General features: G+C 43.1%; 2 protein-coding genes across 2 annotated transcripts in view; one reads left to right on the forward strand and one right to left on the reverse strand.

Moving 5' to 3' along the window:
- Window positions 1–7,506, reverse strand: part of LOC133553404 (trichohyalin-like) — a 25,405-nt gene extending 17,899 nt beyond the window's left edge. Inside the window, exon 1 of the mRNA XM_061901558.1 lies at window positions 7,344–7,506. The gene's annotated coding sequence lies outside the window, so the exon portion shown is untranslated. The remainder of the gene's footprint in view (window positions 1–7,343) is intronic.
- slc7a11 (solute carrier family 7 member 11) overlaps window positions 1–21,842 on the forward strand; it is a 65,576-nt gene that overhangs the window by 21,388 nt on the left and 22,346 nt on the right. The window contains exons 3-6 of the mRNA XM_061901555.1: window positions 11,492–11,607; window positions 15,053–15,178; window positions 18,608–18,707; window positions 21,748–21,792. Of these exons, the coding sequence (XP_061757539.1) occupies window positions 11,492–11,607; window positions 15,053–15,178; window positions 18,608–18,707; window positions 21,748–21,792 (387 nt within the window). The remainder of the gene's footprint in view (window positions 1–11,491; window positions 11,608–15,052; window positions 15,179–18,607; window positions 18,708–21,747; window positions 21,793–21,842) is intronic.

Genomic DNA, 21,842 nt, shown 5'->3' on the forward strand with positions numbered 1-21,842 from the left:
GCCAAGTGTCCTGGGTTCGCCTATACCAGGGGTGGGCATTACGTCGATCGCGATCGACTGGTCGATCTCGGAGGGTGTGTCAGTCGATCTCAAGCCAGGCATTAAAAATAGACATAAAAATGAGCAATCATCAATCATACCAAGACTTCACTTTCGTCAGTTGTTTGACATTCTCGGCACCCGAGGATCTTGTGAGATGACGCTGGCTGCTGCGAGCTCATATTTAAGAAAAAAATCACTAACAGGGCGGACGCAGAGAAACACATTTTATTTCTAGAGACTCCGTACCTACTGTCAAAACCCTAAAGACCGACAGCACAGTTCCTGTCTTCACCATAAAAGACCTGTTTCATCCTGCCTGTGCTAACAAAATAAGAGTCTCAGAAAGCTAGTGTGCACAAGCTAGCAAGCTACGGAGTTTGATGCCAATGTATTTCTCCCCCGCCCTCAGCGACCGCTTTCTCACTTGCTTGCCCACCCGCACACTCACTGACGTCACTCACCTGCTGCCAGACATTAAAGGGCCACACACATATGCTACTCTCATAACAAAGTGTTTAAAAACGAGTATGCAAGTTGGACAAATGAGATGCCAAATCCAACCCCTTTCATGTGGTATTGGACAGAAAGGAGGACTTTTTTTTTCCTCCATTTGAAAATGCGGACATTATCAGCACCACCGTCTAATTCCAATGAATGCAAGTCATCAGAATCAAATACACCAACTTATATTCTTGTCTTCATGAAAGAAAGGAATCTGTGTGTGTTAAACATGCTTGTATTATCATTAAACACCATTAACTTGTTAACAAAAATGTCTCTTTCATAAATAAATACATATAAATTATAAATAGGAATGAGGTAGATCTCCTCGACTTGGTCAATTGAAAAGTAGCTCGCCTGCAGAAAAAGTGTGAGCGCCCCTGGCCTATACAGTGTAGTTATATAATAAAATAATAAACGGGAGATATTAGATCAGGTCCGGTAGTCACCGCTTCTTTAATGTGTCCTCCTTTTTAACTCTCTCTCCACCACAACAACACACACACTACGTCACCACCCCTACGGCAACTCTGAAAGGACAAAACTCCTCCTCACTCTCTGTAAACTTGGGACACCCTGAACTGTTTGTTACACACGTCACCCCCTCAATTAGAAACGTCCCCGTTTCATTACAAACAAAATAGGTAACAAACAAGGGGAAATAGAACAAAGAAAAAAAATTCACAATCTTAATGCACACATAACAATATTTTTAACTGATCAACACTATTGCATAGGCTAGAACACTGGCCCCTCAAAACATGCAAAAATCTTGCAGATGCAAAGGAGGTCGCACCACTCACCCCCTGCGAGATAGTCCGGGCCTAAACCCTAAAGAATCCCCCCACAGTCCATTGTCCAACTCCCCGCACTGTGGGACCTGGGGAAGCGGTGAAGCCTCCACAGTAGGCAAGCTCCCAAGTGCTAACAGAGAGGAAGGCACCTTCTGTGCAGGCAAAGGCAACGTGTACGGCTTCAGTCTGTCATGATGCACTACTTGGGCTCGCTCCATCAGGTCCAGAGGGTTGATGATGCGGTATGTCAAGCCCGCTTCCCCTCCAGAGACCAGCACCTGCATCACTCCATATGGGCCCTTCCAATGCGGCGGCAGTTTAGTACGGCTTTCAGTAGGCTTATTCAGCCACACCAACGCGCCCTCTTTGGGGGCCCGATGACAGCTCTTTTTGTTATAATACAGTCTCTGTCTCTCATGAGCTTCCACTGAATTAAGCCTGGCTGCATTGAAGGCCGACTCCAGCCGTTCAGCCATAACTGAAACATAGTTCGTCAGGATCCCAGAGCCCCGGGAATCCAGGACACTAGAGGGCAGCAATGTCTCTGCAGGAACCCGGGCCTCACGCCCGTGCATGAGGTAAAAGGGGGTGAATCGGGTGCTGGCGTGCTTAGACGTGTTGTATGCAAAGGCGACCTGCCTCATATATGTGTCCCACTCACCACCGTCAGAAATCAACATTTTAGCTAACTGGTCGATCAAAGTCCGATTATGACGCTCCACCATGCCATCAGACTTGGGATTATAGGCAGTGGTGCGTGTCTTTTTTATTCCAAGCAACTGGCACAGTCTCTGGATGACTTCTGCTTCGAACTGGCAACCCTGATCGCTATGAAGGATTTCGGGGACACCCTGCACCAAAACATAGTCCTCAAACAGGTAGCGAGCGACAGTGTGAGCTGTTTGGTTGGACAGTGCATACAATGTAACAAACTTAGTGAAGTAATCCTCCACCACTAGAACATATCTGTTCCCCCGGGACGTTAAGGGCAACTCCAAAATGTCCATGGCCACCCTCTGGAGGGGACGACAAACCTGGGATCCCCACATGGGAGCCCTTGGCCCGGGGACCGGGCACCGGCGGGTCTGACACGCTCTGCACTGCTCACACCACCGCCGGATGTCTCTCAGCATAAAGGGCTAGTAGTAAGATTGCCGGGCCTTTTCCCACACACGTTCCGCGGAAAAATGGGCAGCGGCCGGCCCCCCATGTAACTGTTGTAGAAGATCCGGCACTATGGAGGCGGGAACCACAACTTGAATTTGCGGCTCTCCCACGGTCGCAGGCGGTGACGCACGACATAACAATCCCTCCTTAACTGATAGCCGGTGAAACTCAGTCCATAAATTCCTCACCCCGGCGGAAGACCCGCGGGGGAGCACGCGAGGCCGACGGGGAACGCCCTGTTCCAGCCAAGCCGTGTGTATAAGGGCCTGGCTTGCGTAGGCTACTACTCTCTCCAGACCACCATCCTCCTGGGCCAGCACTGCTCCAACAGCATCCTTAGAAGCGTCCGTGTACACTTTAAAAGGATGGGAAAAGTTAGGCAGTGTAACAACTGGTGAGGATGTGAGTACTTGCTTGAGGTGAGTGAAAGCAGCATCGCAGTCAGCTGACTATTCAAAGGGTACATTTTTCCCTGCCATGTGATTCAGTGGCGCAGCATGTTGTGAAAAATTACTCACAAATCTCCTATAATAGGAGCACAGGCCCACAAAGGCCCTGACTTCTGAGGGGGTACGGGGGGTTGGCCATGTTCTCACCTTATCAGTGTTTCTTGGGTCGGGCAGGAGACCACATCTAGAGACCACATGGCCGAGAAATACCACGTGGTCCCGGGCAAAGTGGCACTTTCTGGGATTTAGCTTTAGACCCGCTAACTGAATTCTGGACAGGACTTCCTCCAGGTGTACGAGGTGGTCCTCGAAGGTTCGGCTATAAATTAATATATCGTCCAAGTACACGATACAAATGTGCCAAGGCAGACCCCTCAAGATGAGCTCCATCATGCGCTGAAAGGTGGCCGGAGAGTTCGTCAGACCCATAGGCATGGCCCGCCACTGATACAAGCCTCTGCCGGTAGTGAACGCTGTTTTCTCTCTGTACTATTCAGCTACTTCAACCTGCCAGTAGCCTTTTGAAAAGTAAAGTGTGCTGAACCAGACTGAACCAGCCAGCGCGTCCAGGCTATCATCCACTCGGAGGAGGGGGTGTGAGTCTTTAATGGTCACTGCGTTGAGCCGACGATAGTCGATGCAGAACCTCCATTGTCCCCCTTTCTTCCTCACTAGCACCACAGGGGATGCCCAGGGACTGCAGCTCTCTTCCACCACTCCATCAGCCAGCAACTCAGCCACCTGACGTTCAATCTCTGCACGTTTTTCAGGAGATGCACGGTAAGCGTGTTGCTTGATGGGGTTGTGGTCTCCAGTTCGGGTTTGGTGTTTGACTTGGGTGCACTTGCCCGTGTTTTTCCCTGACACATTGAACACATCCATGAACTCCTGTAGCAGTCCCGCCAGCTCAGCTCTTTGCTCTGTGGAAATAGGAGACTCCTCCAAGGAGATAAGACCTGCAGGAGCTGTCGGGGTGGCTGTACTACAGATAGGGGCACATAGGGGTATTAAAATGTCACTTTCTGCCACTGGGTAAAATTCCCCCAGGTGCAGCCCCCGTTTAAGTTCCACCGCCTCCCCTGTAGGGTTGAGGATGCGGACCAGAATCACCCCGGCCCTCACAGTGTTCACTGAATGGGCCACTACTAGTCCTGTTGTTTCTGGAATATTAGGCTCCAGATAACCCTCAAAGTTTGTGATAAGTCGGCCCGTCCCCGCAGACGAGAGAATGTCCACCGGCACTAAAGTCTCGCTTAACGGGGGAATGATTCGGACATCAGCTAGAGACACGTTACAACATTGTGGGACTAATTCCTGATCCCAGAGTAGGGGGACAGTAATGTCCCATAATTGTAAAGCACCCCTTCTTAAGTCCAGTAATGCATGATTCCTGCTTAGAAAATCCAGTCCGAGCAAGACACACTGGGTGGATTCTCTCAGTACATAAAAGGTGTGCTGGCAGCATGTAGGACCCAGACGGAAGGTGACCTCAATAGTACCCAGTGTATCCAGCATCTGTCCATTCACTGCATGTGTATCAACATAGTTCCTTTTCAGGGGTCTGTTTCTCAGTGCCGGGACTGACTTGCGGAAATCAGCACTAATTAGTGACACAGTGGCCCCTGAATCGACTAACATGAAGGCTTCTGTACCTTCAACCACACCCCTTACAAAAGAAGTTGGATGGTTATTACCTTTCATGCTAGTAGCGACATTGAAAAAGTCTTGACATACGGGGCCCTTAGTCCGAGTTGCTGGTGTTTGGGGCACAACACCAGCTACTGACCGTTTCCCTGATGGTTGACGTCCGTGTTACGCTCCTGCGGCAGAAAATGCACGCCACGTCTCCTGGGCTCCTCTTCACATTGGGCGCGCCAGCCCGGACTAGGGCTCCTGCCTCCCGGCAGCCTAGTGGTGGGGGGCACTCCTGTGGGGTCCGAGCGATAACCCCGTGACGGGAAGCACCCTTGGAACGGGAACTGGTCCCGATCGGGGGAGCGGCCACGGTGTCCCTCTCTGTTGAATATCAGCTGGCATCCTCTTTCTCCGCAGTTACAGCTACAGTGCCCCCCCGAAGACGAACGGGGCCTCTATCCCCATGCTGCGCGCTTTCAGGCTCTGGTTTTCCCCATACATCTCTTTTATTTCACTTTTCATGGCATACATTTCTTCTGTTAATTTCTCCACGGCTCTCTGCAGGCTGTCAGACGTTGACACAGACTGCACAGAGGGGCCCACTGCAGTGTAGGTACTCAAACAGTCTCTCTGTAGAGCCACTCTGGCATTCTCACATCGCTCCGCCACTTGCAGAGCTTCCTCCAGGTCCGTCGCTCCCAGCTCAAGACACTTGGCTTTCAACGTCGAGTCTAGACCGGCCAGAAAGCGCCAAAACTTCTCCTCTGCGCAATGGCTCCATAATCCGGGGACGCCTCTGTGACCAGCCGACTTACGTCTGCAGCGAAGACCTCCAAGCTCTCCCCTGGAGCACGCACACGAGCAGATAGGCTGGCCCGGAAGCGTTCCATTAATTGTCTTTGCCCAAAAGCTGCCCCCGGTCTCTCTTTCACTGCAGCATAGTCTAAATTAAGTCCTATCCGGGAGACTGTCCCACAGCAGAAAAGCTGACTTACCGAGACTAGTCGGGAGTATCCTCACTAGCTCCTCATCGCAGCCGCGGCCGGATCCCGCCGTCGCGCTAACGGCTACTTTCAACTGCCTTGCCCAGCTGAGAAAACTCTGGCTCCCGCCGCCGCAGAAAGGAGCGGGTAAGTCCACTTTGACATTCATGGCTTGTTAGTGTCTGTCAAACAAGCTGCCGGGCTTAAAAGGATCATCGTCACCACACCACATGTCCACAAAAAAAAAAAAATGGCCGGGAAGCTTAGCAGCTAACTATACTGTTGCAGCTAACTGTGAACTCACGTGTCCTGTGTAAAACTTTCTTTTTTTTCAACACAGCGGTTAAAATTATCCCACCGCTGCCACCAATGTAGCCGAGTGTCCTGGGTTCGCCTATACAGTGTAGTTATATAATAAAATAATACAGTGTAGTTATATAGTAAAATAATACACGGGAGCCCTGCGATGAGGTGGCGACTTGTCCAGGGTGTACCCCGCCTTCCGCCTGATTGTAGCTGAGATAGGCGCCAGCGCCCCCCGCGACCCCAAAAGGGAATAAGCGGTAGAAAATGGATGGATGGAATACACGGGAGACATTAGATCAGGTCCGGTAGTCACCGCTTCTTTAATGTGTCCTCCTTTTTAACTCTCTCTCCACCACAACAACACACACGCTACGTCACCACCCCTACGGCAACTCTGAAAGGACAAAACTCCTCCTCACTCTCTGTAAACTTGGGACACCCTGAACTGTTTGTTACAAAAGTTTCAATCAAACAATCAAACTCCCTCTCTCTCTCATATATATATATATATATATATATATATATATATATATATATATATATATATATATATATATATATATATATATGTATATAAATTCAGACTAATCACACTCTAAACCTGTGATTAACCATGAATAATCACTGGTTATTATTATTTCATAGATACAATCTTCTGAAGAAAACACTCCATTATGTAGGTACAAATGCAATTTAGCGGTCAAAATGAAATAAGGGAATATTTTTTGAATGTTACAAATCGTTGATTTGCTCAAAACTTTGTGGAAATAAGTACAGTAAAAATTAAGTGCACATTTTGAAAGCCTTTGTAGTTTGCAATATACTTGTAAACAAGTTACAGTTACTAATCAATAATGTAGTAACTACACTCATAAACAACTTAACATACTGTATTACACCATTTACTCTTATTTATTTTAAACCTTTTTCAGATGACAATGTTGATCTCTTTTTTTTCGTACAACCCAACCCTAGCTGGTTGTGATCACTTACAGATGTACAACACTCTCCAGGTGTCACATCTGTAAATCTGATTTCATGTTTGATCATGTTTTGTTTTGTTTCCTGGACTCTTGTTCTGTTTTTTCACTTCCTGGTTTGTTTTTGTTACCATGTCAACTCATTACTTTTGACCTGTCATGTCACGTCCCTGTTCTCAGCCTCACCTGTTTTCACTAATCATCACAGCTATTTAAGTCACTCTTTTTCTTGTCTTCGTCCTGGGATCCTCACACTCGCACGCACCCTACCCATGCTGTTCAAAACTTCACGTCCTCGTCCACAGTTCCATGCCGTCTAAGTTTTTGTATTTATGCCATTGTGCTGGTTTTGTTTTGTTTGTATATAGTCATGCCATTGTGCTGTTTTGTTTTAACTATAGTATAGCTTTTTATCCGCCACAGAGCGCGTCCTTGGTTTGCCTTTTTGTAGTTTGTTTATTTATTTAATAAATATCATGTACTTACATTGACGCCTGGCTCGTCCTGTAATCCCGCTGCGTCGAAGGAGCACACACCATCCATGTCCAAGCCAAGTTATGACACCAAGAAGCAAAACAAATTAACATTTAGCCTGTCGTTGCAAGCTGATGCTCTTGTTTGTGTAGTACAGTTGGTCTCCTCAAGGTATTGTACAACAGATCAGCTGTAATGTTATGAATGACATCTCTTTGGACGTGTTAGGACTTGGCAAGAAAGAGGACTCAGTTGCAGACGGGAATGGATTGACACAAGCTTTTATTCTGCTGTTTTCTATGAACTGTCTTCAGACAAAGTGAATAAACAAACTGTATACTTGATATACTAGAGTGAAACAGAAACGTAGCACAGGGCATAAAACAATACGAAGGTCCTGAGAAGTCCTGAGTTCAAACCCAGGCTCGGAATCTTTCTGTGTGGAGTTTGCATGTTTTCCAAGTGACTGCGTGGGTTCCCTCCGGGTACTCCGGCTTCCTCCCATCACCAAAGACATGCACCTGGGGTGATTAGCAACACTAAATTGGTCCTAGTGTGTGAATGTGAGTGTGAATGAATCTGTGTTGGTCCTGCGATGAGGTGGCGACTTGTCCAGGGTGTACCCCGCCTACCGCCCAAATGCAGCTGAGATAGGCTCCAGCGACCCCCCCGCGACCCCAAAAGGGACAAGCGGTAGAAAATGGATGGATATATTATAGTTGTAATATTTGATTGATGATCAATGAATGTGTTGTGGAAATTGTGGATGTCACCAATGCGGCGGCAGTTTGAGGAAACACTTGGTTGCTTTTCCGAACACATCTTTAATGAACTGCCAAGATCAGAACACCAAACACAAAGTGTTTAAAGTTTATTGGCTTTGTAAATACACTGAGACAAAGTCGAAGTTCATTGTGTTCTTCATGGTGTTTTGAAACTGCACCAATTTTCCCCCCAGAATTTTCAACTAACTTAAAGTGTTCTGCCAAGAAGATTAGTTGTAATATGTACGTTTTCAGAATGTGCTTGTTCTATATTTGACCAAAGTAAAGCAAAAAAAAGTATTTTGAAGTTGTCTTTATTTATTAAATAATCATGCAATGATTTTACTAGTCCGGCCTGTGTGGGAATCAATTTTAAAGTTAAAATGAGTTTGATCTACATCATATTCGGCCGCCATTTTGTTTTGTAGTCTTCTGAAGACCAGAAGTGGTAAACAACATGACAGCTAGCTGTGTGAACATGTCACAGTTGAGAGAGCAGCTAAAAGAGGACGCTGTTTGTTTAGAAGTCTTGTCATATTGTCAGAGTGAGGGGCCAATATATAGTAGACTCTAAGATACAGTGAAAGCATATTGGTTAGAAAGAGCAATATTAACTGTGCGTGACGATCTGTTATTAAAAGGTTCCAGATTTGTTGTCCCCACAGCGATCCACAACTCTGTGCCAGCATCAAGGAAGGGCATGATGTAAAGAGCTAGCCAGAGAAGCGGTGTGGTGACCAGATAAAGGAGATGGTAACAAACTGCACAACTTGCCTAAAAGAATGAGTCAATCCCGTTGAACCGCGGTTACACAGCCAATTAGCAGCCGATTTATTTGTACTTGACAACTGTAACTACCTATAGGTAGTAGATTACTACTTGCCTAGTGTAGAAATTCCTAAATTAACGGCAACACGGTCAGGGGATTGTAATCGTGCACCTAAAATCTATTTGTGCCAGGCATAGCATCCCAGAACTATTGTATACTGATAATGGGCTACAATATACAGGTCAACAATTTGCTGAGTTTACAAAAAAGTATGGTTTCCAGCCTGGCACGTGCACAAATAGGGCCCTATGGGTGCTTGAGCCCCTGCCCTTTTTTGCCTCGTCTTAAAAAGTGCCCTCTGCCTGTGTGTGTGTTTTTTTTTTCTTTTTTCTTTAAACAACATTAATAAATTCCTGTTAGGGATGTAAAAAAAACAAACAAAACAAAAAAAACAGCGGTACAAAAACTCCACGTTTTCTTGTAATACCGGGTTGTTTGAGCCTGCCGCTTCTGACAGAGAGAGAGAGAGAGAGAGAGAGGGCGAGTGAGTGAGTGAGAGAGAGAGAGGAAAGAAAGACAACTGCGCCCCTGAGGACACGTGGCAGTGGAGCAGCTTGAACCTGTGAGTTATGGTCTAGTCGCGGTCCACTTATTCAGCATCTAATATGGGTAATATTTCAGAAAAACGCTGTTTTATTCTATTATTCAATGTGTCAGCTTCTGTTTTTGCAGGACGTCGGAGCACTGCGCATCAATTGAGCACGGCACATCAATTCCGCACAGAGCAGAGCGGATCGTGCTGGACAGGAAGTAGTGTACAAAATACAAAATAAAACACCGGGTTAATTTTCAAAATAAAATGCACTGTGTTTACGGCTGATCACATTTCTCTCACAGTAGAGGTTTAGATATAAAGTTGTATTGCGTTTCAGTTGTTTAGTCTGAGCATTAAGTGAGAAAGGCCATAAGTTACAACTTGATGGTGTTTTCATCAAGTTAAAGGAAGAAGGACAGATTTTCACATTGAAGTTTTTTCCATTTGGGTATTTATTTTCTTTTTTTTTTTTCGAAGATCATGTTGCACTGTTCAATGTTCAATATTAAAGTGCTTATCTTTAACAATAAATAGCCTAATAATAAACCAGTGTTTAGTTGCTTTTCATGTCTTCCAAGCCTATGATAATGTGAATTAACTCATTATGACAATAATTTGTTGACACAGAAGAAATGTCAATCACTTTTACCTACAAAGGACACACAGCTAACTAGTTAGCTTCCTATTAGTAAATTTAATTTTACATTAATTTCCATATTGTGGAAAAATTTCCTGTCCTTTTCTGACTTTGAGCTCCTGCCCCTCTATAATCATGTGCACGTCCCTGGTTCCAACACATTACTAGCGGCCCAGGATTTGCTCAAAGCAATGGTGAAGCAGAGCATCAGGTTCAAATCGTAAAACGCATTCTAAAGAAGTCTAGTGACCCATATCTTGCTCTGTTGTTATAAAGAACAGTGGTCCCCTACCACCGGGCCGCGGCTCAATTGGTACCGGGCCGCAGAATAATTATTATTATTTTTATTTTATTTTATTAAATCAACTTAAAAAACACAATGTACACTTACAATTAGTGCAGCAACCCAAAAAGTTAACATACGCAGAAAGGTTCAACAGGAAACATCGTGTTAGGAATTTACGTCAACTCACACTTGGACAGACAGTGTGGATCACCGATACCTAGACACAAGGAAGGGACTGTAGTTCAAATTCAAGGCACATCCCGCTCATATCTGGTGCACAGTCCCAAAGGTACTATCAGAAGAAATAGACATCATCTTATTCCCATTCAGAGAATGAGGCTGATCGAGAGACACGTTCCCTGCATCCCATCGCTATCAGAGTGGTTCGCTCCTACAGCACCTAAACCATCAGATTCTATAAAAAAGGCTAGAAACTGCACTTACGCTAGATACCACCAGGACTAGGTACACAAGGGTAGTTGTAAAACTCAAGAGACTGGACTTCCATATCGTTGCACACACACACACACACACACACACACACACACACACACACACACACACACACACACACACACACACACACACACACACACACACACAAAACAGAACACATTTTTCTTTTTCTTGATGGAAGGTAGAAATTGTATGTGTAATTTTGTGTGATTTTTTTTTTTTTCTTCTGGTAAAAGTGGGAAAAAATATGTTTTGTATTTTTAAAATGCTGTAATGCTTTAATGTTAAATAAAATAAAAATAGTGCAGGTTTGACAGTTTATAGAAAAACTTTGGTATAGTGCCAGTTTCTTATGTTTTTTGGTTTATTTTAGAGGGGGATGATGTGGTGTATCTTGCTGTAAACTAGTACGCTTTTATTTTGAAGGCTAGACTGGAACAGTATGTGAATGAGATGTAGACTTGGTAATAAAAATAATAAACAAGACCTGCTTTGTGAAACAACTTGCCGTCTGCATAAACCCACTAAGAGACAGTATATATATGTTGATATTTATGTATGTACGTATGTATGCATGTATACATATACACACACATTTGTATATAAATAGAGCTAGTGGTTTATTCTACCCTGTTATGTGTCTATTCCTCCAGGCCTGCTGGGATGGCAGTCATCTCTCTGGCATTTGGTCAGTACATCTTGGAGCCTTTGTTCACACCCTGTGGTGTGCCACCTCTTGCTGTCAAACTGGTCACGGCCGTTGGACTCAGTAAGCATTTTTATTTACTACTCCAATGTAACAGTAATGTCATGCATACATGGTACAATTCTGATGTTGAACTTGCACTGATACTGGAATCACAGTACTGAACTATTTTACGTATCAGTAATGCTCTACTCAAACGTAGGTGATACGATTTCACATGGTCACAGTAGTCATGACCCCAAGCGCAGAGACAGAAAAACTTGTGTTAAACACAAAAACTGTCATGCCTGTAAATCAGGTTTATGTTTGGTCATGTTATGTTTTGATATTTGGATATTCAGTTCTGTTTTGCACTTCCTGGTTTGTTTTTGTTACCATGACAACTCATTGATTTTCACCTTGCTCGCATAGTCACGCCCCGTCCCTCAGCTCTCACACCTGTTTCTAATTACCACAGCCATTATTTAAGTCATTTGTTTTCTTTTCCTCGGCCTTGCTACTTTAACTACTGGATCGTATTGAACCCTCATGACCACGCACCTAGTTTTTGGTTTGCTTTGTCCCTTTGATTGTATCTTCTGTTTGTTTGTAGATAGTCCTGCCTTTGTGCTGTTTTTGTTTAAAGTTTTAGTATAGATTATTATCCGCCACCGAGCGCGTCCTTTGTTTTGCCTTTATTATATTATAGTGTATAAATAAAACAATATGTACTTACATTCACGTCTCGCTCGTGCAAATCATCCTTTGCGTAGAGAAGCAAAATAAATCCAAGTCACAGTCCTGACAAAAAACAAGGAGATAGAGCAGTAGAGAAGTGCACAGGATGCAAGCAAGCTAAGCAGGTACTAAGTAAATTATACAGCCCAGACTGCAAAGCCAGGCTGGCATATGAACCCCGCTGATTTGTGATCAGAGGCAGGTGAGTCATTTGAACACTATTCAGGGGCAAAGTAAGCAAAGTCCCTGCAGAACAAACAGCAAAACACGAAGTCGAACAAAAGTAAAAGCGTGAGACAGGAAAAACACTTTACAAAGGAGAAAAAAAACAAAAAACCCCAAAAATGCCACACAGACTGTGACAGTGGGTAAAGTGTGGACACAATGTACGTATAACCTGATCCTATCTTCGACCAACCATAACCCTATCTTGGAAGTGTCAGGAAACGGTACAATTTAGAGATTGACCGATGTGTTTCTTTTCAGGGCTACCGATTATTATCAGCAAGACCAATAACCGATATTTGAAGCCAATGTTCATTTACTGTAAAAGTTATTTTAACATGAATAATATATGCCAGTAAACAGCTGGGTAAGGCTTTCAACTTTTCATTTTATTTTATATTATTTTAAGGAATGGTTAGACGAGTAGCGACATATTGTTTTATGTGAAACTAATGTTGTGGTTAATTTAGCACCAAAAAAACAACACATTCCACAGACACCTTTATTATATTTGTTTAAGAGGAGCATCAACATTTCCATTTCAAAATATGGGAACGCCATCCATCCGTCCATTTTCTACCGCTTGTCCCTTTTGTGTTCACGGGGGGTTGTTGGAACCTATCTCAGCTGCATTCGGGCGGAAGGCGGGGTATACCCTGGACAAGTCGCCACCTCATCAAAGGGCCAACACAGACAGACAGACAACATTCACACTCACATTCTCCCACTACGGCCAATTTAGAGTTGCCAATCAACCTATCCCCAGGTGCATGTTTTTGGAAGTGGGAGGAAGCCGGAGTACCCGGAGGGAACCCATTTCTTTACATTAAAATAACTTGTTATTTAATCCATTTTATAGCAGTTTATGGATGTAATACATCATAAGAATACCTTGTGACGAACCCTGAAACATTGCGAACATTTAAATAAAGTACATTCTGGGCTTCTTCATGTTGGGTATAGGTGAGACATTTTCAAGCTGGCTGACATAATTTCTTTGTGAATGTTGAAGAAAGTATGAAAATGCTGCCTCTTCTTTACTTATATCGTCATGCTCGGTCATGCCTTCTTTCCTTGTGTGGGGTGTGTTTTCCTGTTTAGGGCTCTTATTTTGTCCTCATTTCCTTTTTGGTGGGTGTTGTCATGCAGCCACTTCACTCCAGCTGCTGAGCACGGATCTCATCGCTGGCTGGTGTTTACGAATTATTGTTCGCACCTGCCGCCAAAGTATCAGAGGGCTTTATAAGCCAGCATCACAGCTGAGTTGGTGTGAGATCTATGTTTTAAGGCCGGTGTACATGCGTCGCTACGTTGCTTTTCGTGCTCAGCTTCTATGTGTTTTTGGTGCACTTCCTGTTGTAAGCTTTTTTTTACCCTTTTACCTCCACACTGTTACTGGCTGTCTTTCCGCAGCCAGGACCACGACACCCACCGCAAACCACGTGGCCTCGCCGTAACACATATAATAAGTCTCCTAATGTCAATAAGTTTACACAAGTTTGCATTTTTTTCTAGAGATGTCCGATAATATCGGTCTAGGTTTTAGTGTTAATATCGGTCTGCCGATATTATCAGCCGATAAATGCTTTAAAATGTAATATTGGAAATTATCGGTATCGGTTTCAAAAAGTAACATTTATGACTTTTGAAAACGCCGCTGTGTACACGGCCGTAGTGAGAAGTAGAGAGCACCAATAACCCTTAAAGGCACTCTCTTTGCGTACCGGTTCAGTCACATACTGTATGTACAGCTTGTCACACACACAAGTGAATGCAAAGCATACTTGGTCAACAGCCATACAGGTCACGCTGAGGGTGGCCATATAAACAACTTTTAACACTGTTACAAATATCCGCCACACTATGAACCCACACCAAACAAGAATGACAAACACATTTCTGGAGAACATCCGCACTGTAACACAACATAAAGAACTAATAGAATAAAAAACTCCTTTGTCCCACACGTCATTAGACTGTACAACTCCTCTCTGCGGCGGGGGGCGAGGGGTGCAAGGATGACAGGGGATGCAAAACAATAACAGTGCAATACGTTTTCATAACATGGTCACTACTGCCTACTTTCTCTTGTTATATTCTTATTATACTGTTATATTTTTATTCCCATTTTTGCTTTTTATTTTTTATTGTTATTGTAATATTTCTCTATTTTGTTTCCATTTAAACCCCCATTATTTACTTTTTACTTTTTTTAAATTGATCTCAACTCTGTACACTGCTGCTGGAATTTTAATTTTAAGGACTTTTATTTTATTTTTCTCTTTTTTCTCAGAGACATATACCGATAAAAAGAGGCCAATACCGATAAATGGCAAAATGCCAAATATCAACACCGATAAGTAGCCCGGCCAATAATCGGTCCATTTCTACTAATAATGGACCCAAATGGTCCCAGTGTCAAGTAGGGTTCTGCCAAAGAGTCCTTAATGCACCCAAAAGAGTCTTTCCAGATACATGTTCATGTATTATGTTATGCTATGCCAGTCAAGCAATGTTTCAAAACAGCTACTTTGACCATCTGACGCGACTCTCTCTGTCCCGGTAGCGTCAGTCATGGTCACCAATAGTATGAGTGTGACGTGGACAGCCAGGATTCAAATTGTCCTAACCTTCTGCAAGCTGGTGGCCCTCAGTTTGATCATATTCCCTGGATTATACTACCTCTTCAAAGGTAGGACAGTTTTATCTCAACATCTCCTCTTGTTTTAACTTTGTAACACCAGTCTAGGTGTGTTTTAAAACAAAAGTAAAGGAAGAATACAGTGTTGCCTCAATTATCGTGGGAACGTGGTACGGTTACGTTTCAGACCCCAAGTAAAAAGTCATGATATCTATGAATATTATATGCATTCGAAGCCCTCAAACACAGCTTTCATACACACACAAAAACCCCATTATTTTAACATGAAACTTAAATGGGTACTGACATATCAATGCACTCAATATTACAGACTATAAGTAAAGAATAGCTAACACAAATCCGTCCAGAGATGTAAACATACCTGTTGACCTACAAGAAGCATCTGAAAAGGTTCATCAAGCTGTGACATTTAGTGTTTCTCAAGGTGGGTCGCAACTGACAGTAAAAGCTTCTCAGGTGAGAGACTCAGCACATTCACAAGGTCAGAAAAGGTCGGCTGGCACCTTCTTGCCCGAGGTGGAGTAGTTCAAGTGTCTCAAATCTTTAAACAAGTGAGGGGCCTGAGATGGATAAGCGAATCCGTGCAGTGTCTGCAGTAATGTGATCGCTGTATTGGACGGGCATGGTGAAGGGAGAGCTGAGCTACAAGGTTAAGTTTTCGATTTACCAGTCGATCTACGTTCTTAGTCTCACCTTTGATCCTGAACTATGGCTAGGAACTCAAAGAGCAATATTGCGGACACGAGTGGCCGACATGAGTTTACGCCATAGGATGCCTGGACTGGACCCAGTGAGGCGTTACAAACATGCACAGCTGGAAGAAGCCACAGGGGTAGACCTCGGGCATGCTGGAGAGAAAACGTCTCACAGCTTGCTAGGTAAGGTCCCGGCATCTCTCTGGTGAGACTGCAAGAGGTGGCCTCCCAACTGGGACTGCTGCACCATGACGACCCGGACTGTTGATATTGGGAAGTGAAGTGAAGTGAATTATATTCATATAGGACTTTTTCTGTAGTGACTCAAAGCGCTTTACATGGTGAAACCCAATATCTAATTTTCACATTTAAACCAGTGTGGGTGGCACTGAGAGCAGGTGGGTAAAGTGTCTTGCCCAAGGACACAACGGCAGTGACTAGGATGGCGGAAGCGGGGATCGAACCTGCATCCCCAAAGTTGCTGGTACGGCCGCTCTACCAACCGAGCTATACCGCCCCTATATTTTATGTCTTTCTGCTAAAAGAAACCATATTATTCCATACAAATGATGGACTGTCCATGTCTTTGTTCAAGGTTTTCAAACATTATTAAATCAGAAATATTTAGGGCTTCATGGTTTGGTTGGTAGAGCGGCCGTGCCAGCAAATTGATGGTTCAAGGATCAATTCCTGCTTCTTAAATCCTAGTGGCTGCCATTGTATCTTTGGGCAGGACACTTATCCCACCAGCTCCCAGTACCACACACACTGGTTCAAATGTAGCTTAAAGATGTTGATAATGGGTTTCACTACATGGGGCCCGGCCGACCTGTTTGACAAAGCCTGTAAATGTGTTGGTCATGTATGATGTATTTTTCTTATTTTTGTCTTGTGATGTGTAATGTCAATATGTTGACCAACAAATCTAAATCTAAAAAAAAACCCCATTTCCATATGAGTTGGATAATTGTGTTGGATGTAAATATAAACGGAATACAATGATTTGCAAATTATTTTCAACCCATATTCAGTTGAAAATGCTACAAAGACAACGTATTTGATGTTCAAACTGATAAAAAAATTTTGTTTGCAAATAATCATTAACTTTAGAATTTGATGCCAGCAACACGTTACAAAGAAATTGGGAAAAGCGGCAATAAATATTTATAAACACTTATTTGGAACATCCCACAGGTGTGCAGGCTAATTGGGAACAGGTGGGTGCCATGATTGGGTATAAAAGCAGCTTCCATGAAATGCTAAGTAATTCACAAACAAGGATAATGCGAGGGTCACCACTTTGTAAGCAAATTGTCGAGCAGTTTTAGAACAACATTTCTCAACGAGCTATTGCAAGGAATTTAGGGATTTTACCATCTACGGTCCGTAAAATCATCAAAAGGTTCAGAGAATCTGGAGAAATCACTGCACGTAAGCAATGATATTACGGACCTTTCAGCCCTCAGGTGGTAGTGCATCAAAAACCGACATCAGTGTGTAAAGGATATCACTACATGGGCTCAGGAACACTTCATAAAACCACTGTCAGTAATTACAGTTGGTCGCTACATCTGTAAGTGCAAGTTAAATCTCTACTATGCAAAGCAAAACCCATTTATCAACAACACCCAGAAACCCCGCCGGCTTCGCTGGACCCGAGCTCATCTAAGATGGACTGATGCAAAGTGAAAAAGTGCTCTGTGGTCTGACGAGTCCACATTTTGAATTATATTTGGAAACTATGGACGTTGTGTCCTCCGGAACAAAGAGAAAAATAATCACCCGGATTGTTATAGGTGCAAAGTTCGAAAGCCAGCATCTGTGATGGTATGGGGGTGTATTAGTGCCCAAGGCATGGGTAACTTAGACATCTGTGAAGGCAACATTAATGCTGAAAGGTCCAGACTGGTTTTGGAGCAACATACAGTATGTTGTCATCCAAGCAACCTTAACCTTATCATGGACGCCCCTGCTTATTTCAGCAAGACAATGCCAAGTCATGTGTTACAACAGCGTGGCTTCGTAGTAAAATAATACGGTTATTTTCCTGGCCCGCCTGCAGTCCAGACCTGTCTCTCATCGAAAATATGTGGCGCATTATGAAGCGTAAAATACGACAGCGGAGACCCCGGACTGTTGAACGACTGAAACTCTACATAAAACAAGAATGGGAAAGAATTCCACTTTCAAAGCTTCAACAATTTCCTCAGTTCCCGAACGTTTATTGAGTGTTAATAAAGAAAAGGTGATGTAACACAGTGGTGAACATGCCCTTTCTCAACTACTTTGGCACGTGTTGCAGCCATGAAATTCTAAGTTAATTATTATTTGCAAAAGAACATAAAGTTTTTGAGTTTGAACATCAAATATCTTGTCTTTGTAGTGCATTCAACTGAATATGGGTTGAAAAGGAATTGCAAATCATTGTATTCCGTTTATATTCACATCTAACACAATTTCCCAACTCATATGGAAACGAGATTTGTAAATCACTTCACACTATTTTTCCCCTTGAATGTACCAACATTTTCTTAGTCATGTCTTTGCAACAAAAATGCTTCCATGTTTTTATACCAATAGCATTTGTACTGCCTTATGTACTTGTTTTTTATATGCACACAACACAACAATTACACTATGATTACCATCACCATAAAATGTCTCCAATGAACTGTCCATCTAAACCCTGTGTGTGTGTGTGTGTGTGTGTGTGTGTGTGTGTGTGTGTGCGTGCGTGCGTGCGTGCGTGCGTGTGCGTGTGCAGGGGACTCCAACAACTTTGAAAATGCCTTTGAACTGAACAAAGTGAAGATTTCGTCTTTGCCTCTGGCCTTCTATTCTGGGATGTATGCATATGCTGGGTGGTAGGTATGACATAAACAATATGTATGTTAATGCATTTGAGCACAATACCACACACACACACACACACGCACACACACACATGGGGGTTAATAACAGCCTGGTAGAGAGGTTGCGGTGTGACAGATTTAATAATAAGCATCTCAAATGATTTATGTTATGATATTTATTACTTAGGTTAGAGGTAAGGTTAAGGTTTTCATTGTATATCAGTGCGCTCCCTCCACCCTTTTTAAGAGGACAATCAATATGTGCATTCGTATAGTTAGGAGGAGATGCCTCGTTAAGCGGGAAAAATGTATCTGGTTTGAGCTAGGTTTTGCTGAGACCAATGACGCAAAGATAGTTGTGTCTAATGACCTCTTTAACTAATAACGTTTTGGAAGACAATGATCTGATGTTTAAAAAGGCCATATTATAGGTAGTGGGCTATTTTAAAGGGGAACATTATCACAATTTCAAAAGGGTTAAAAACAATACAAATCAGTTCCCAGTGGCTTGTTGTATTTTTTGAAGTTTTTTTCAAAATTTTACCGGTCCCGGAATATCCCTAAATAAAGCTTTAAAGTGCCTTATTTTCGCTATCTTCGAAACCACTATCCATTTTCCTGTGACGTCATACAGGGCTGCCAATACAAACAACATGGCGGTTACCACAGCAAGATATAGCGACATTAGCTCGGATTCAGACTCGGATTTCAGCGGCTTAAGCGATTCAACACATTACGCATGTATTGAAACGGATGGTCGGAGTATGGAGGCGGATAGCGAAAACGAAATTGAAGAAGAAACTGAAGCTATTGATCGAATAGCTATTGACGCTATTCGGCCATAGCGTGGGTGTACCTAAGGAAGTGGCCCATAGCATGGCTGCCTTATTAGCATCGCCGGTAAAATGTGCGGACCAAACGATCAGGACTTTCGCATCTTGTGACACTGGAGCAACTTAAATCTGTCGATTGGTAAGTTTTTTTTTCGCATTAAATGTGGGTATCTAGTTTCAAATGTACATACAGCTAGCGTAAATAACATGTTAGGATCGATTAGCATAGCATGTTAGCATCAATTAGCTGGCAGTCATGCCGTGACCAAATATGTCTGATTAGCACATAAGTCAACAACATCAACAAAACTCACCTTTGTGATTTCGTTGACTTAATCGTTGCAAATGCATCTGCAGGTTATCCATGCATCTCTGTGCCATGTCTGTCTTAGCATCGCCGGTCAAATGTGCAGACACTCTGGCAAATTCAATGGGGGTCTGGCGGCAGATTTCTTGCCACTGGTGCAACTTGAATCTCTCCCTGTTAGTGTTGTTACACCCTCCGACAACACACCGACGAGGCATGATGTCTCCAAGGTTCCAAAAAATAGTCGAAAAAACGGAAAATAACAGAGCTGAGACCTGGTGTTTGTAATGTGAAAATGAATTTGGCGGGTGTGTTACCTTGGTGACGTCATGTTCTGACGTCATCGCTAAAAGACAGATAAATGAAAGGCGTTCAATTTGCCAAAATTCACCCATTTAGAGTTCGGAAATCGGTTAAAAAAATACATGGTCTTTTTTCTGCGACATCAAGGTATATATTGACGCTTACATAGGTTTGGTGATAATGTTCCCCTTTAAGGAATTGTTGGTAATATCCGTATTAGTGATATTAATAATATTACGTTTATTTAGTGTAGTGTGCCTTAAATAATTTCGATCATATCTAGGAATTGATATGATTGAGATCTTCACATTGTTTGCTTGGTGCTGCGATAGATTGAACGTGTCATAATTTGCCACCTCAATAGAATGCATGTTCACCTCTGGCGCAGTCACGACATAATTTTTTTTTTGTGAGTTGTGTATTCTACGAAAAAATCCTGTGTGCAGGAATTTTCCAGCCTGGCGCTGGTTAATTCTAACTTAACTGACACCTCACCCGGACTAACAGACACTGATTTTGCCTGTTCCCGAGCTTGCTCTCGTGTAGTTAGTCAAGTGTGACTCATACAGTAATCTATGTTTCTAGATCGAGTAATGGCGCCTTCCCGGTTAGGTTGAGGGCCGTCCCTCATCAGCAAGCCCGGTTTGCCCCAGAAACAGGGCCAATTATCAAAAAACGTCCCTGTCCTCTACAAAAACTAGCCAGCCACTTGTTAAGCGAGACTAATCTGCTATACCTCTCAGCATTGCGTCTCGCAGGCAGGGGGCCAGAGACAAGTATTCGATGCCTGGACATCTTTCTAGCAAGATTACAAGTCCTAGCTATGTTCCTCTTTGTAGTCTCTGACTGTCTTAATCTAGTGTCATTGAAGCCAACGTGTACAACTATGTTTGCGTAGCTAGTGGTGCAATTAGCCTGTCGTTCGTGTTTACTAGGCCTGTTGCAAGTTAGCGCCCTAAGATTGGCTTCAATGTCAGGTGCTCTGGCCCTGGGAATACACTTAATTATGGCTGGTTTGCTAAGCTGTATGTTTTGGGTGATGAAGTCCACTATGACTTGACTAAGGTGTGGTGCCCGGTGGACTATAGGATTTTTTAATTATGTTTTAAAAAAATAAAGTGAACTTCTTTCTCTCGAGAATTATTTGGAGACCCACACGACATTTTTTTCACCCCATTTTTATTTAGGTGAATTTTTTTTATACTATCATACTCAAACTTGAGAGAGCAGGAAGGGGCTCGAAATATGTTTGCAGTAAAATTTCACATTAAGTGCACTGTCATACAATAATTTACATTTTACACACACTTCTTCACACAAAATGGGGCCCTAAATACCGCACGTAACCCTTAAAACCTACTTTAGTAAATCTCTACCTTAATTAATATGTATTTTCATTTATGATACGCTTTATGAAAGTGAGCATTGCTATGAGGCAGCAGATTGCATACAGGGGCTATTTTCATCTTTTGTGCATACACACATACATGAAACCCCAGGATATGTATTTGAAATGCAAATACACCCATTATGGATTCGTCCCACGAGGGGTATGAGACATGCAGTGAAATATGAATTTCGTGTCATGTTATGCTAATCTGTTTTGCAGGTTTTACCTTAATTTTGTCACAGAAGAAATTGATCATCCTGAGAGGTGAGTTTTAATACATTTAATATATTGCTTCACAAGAGCCCTGACCACCG

This window comes from Nerophis ophidion, linkage group LG05 (genome assembly GCF_033978795.1).
Source record: "Nerophis ophidion isolate RoL-2023_Sa linkage group LG05, RoL_Noph_v1.0, whole genome shotgun sequence".
In the NCBI taxonomy this organism is placed as follows: Eukaryota; Metazoa; Chordata; class Actinopteri; order Syngnathiformes; family Syngnathidae; genus Nerophis; species Nerophis ophidion.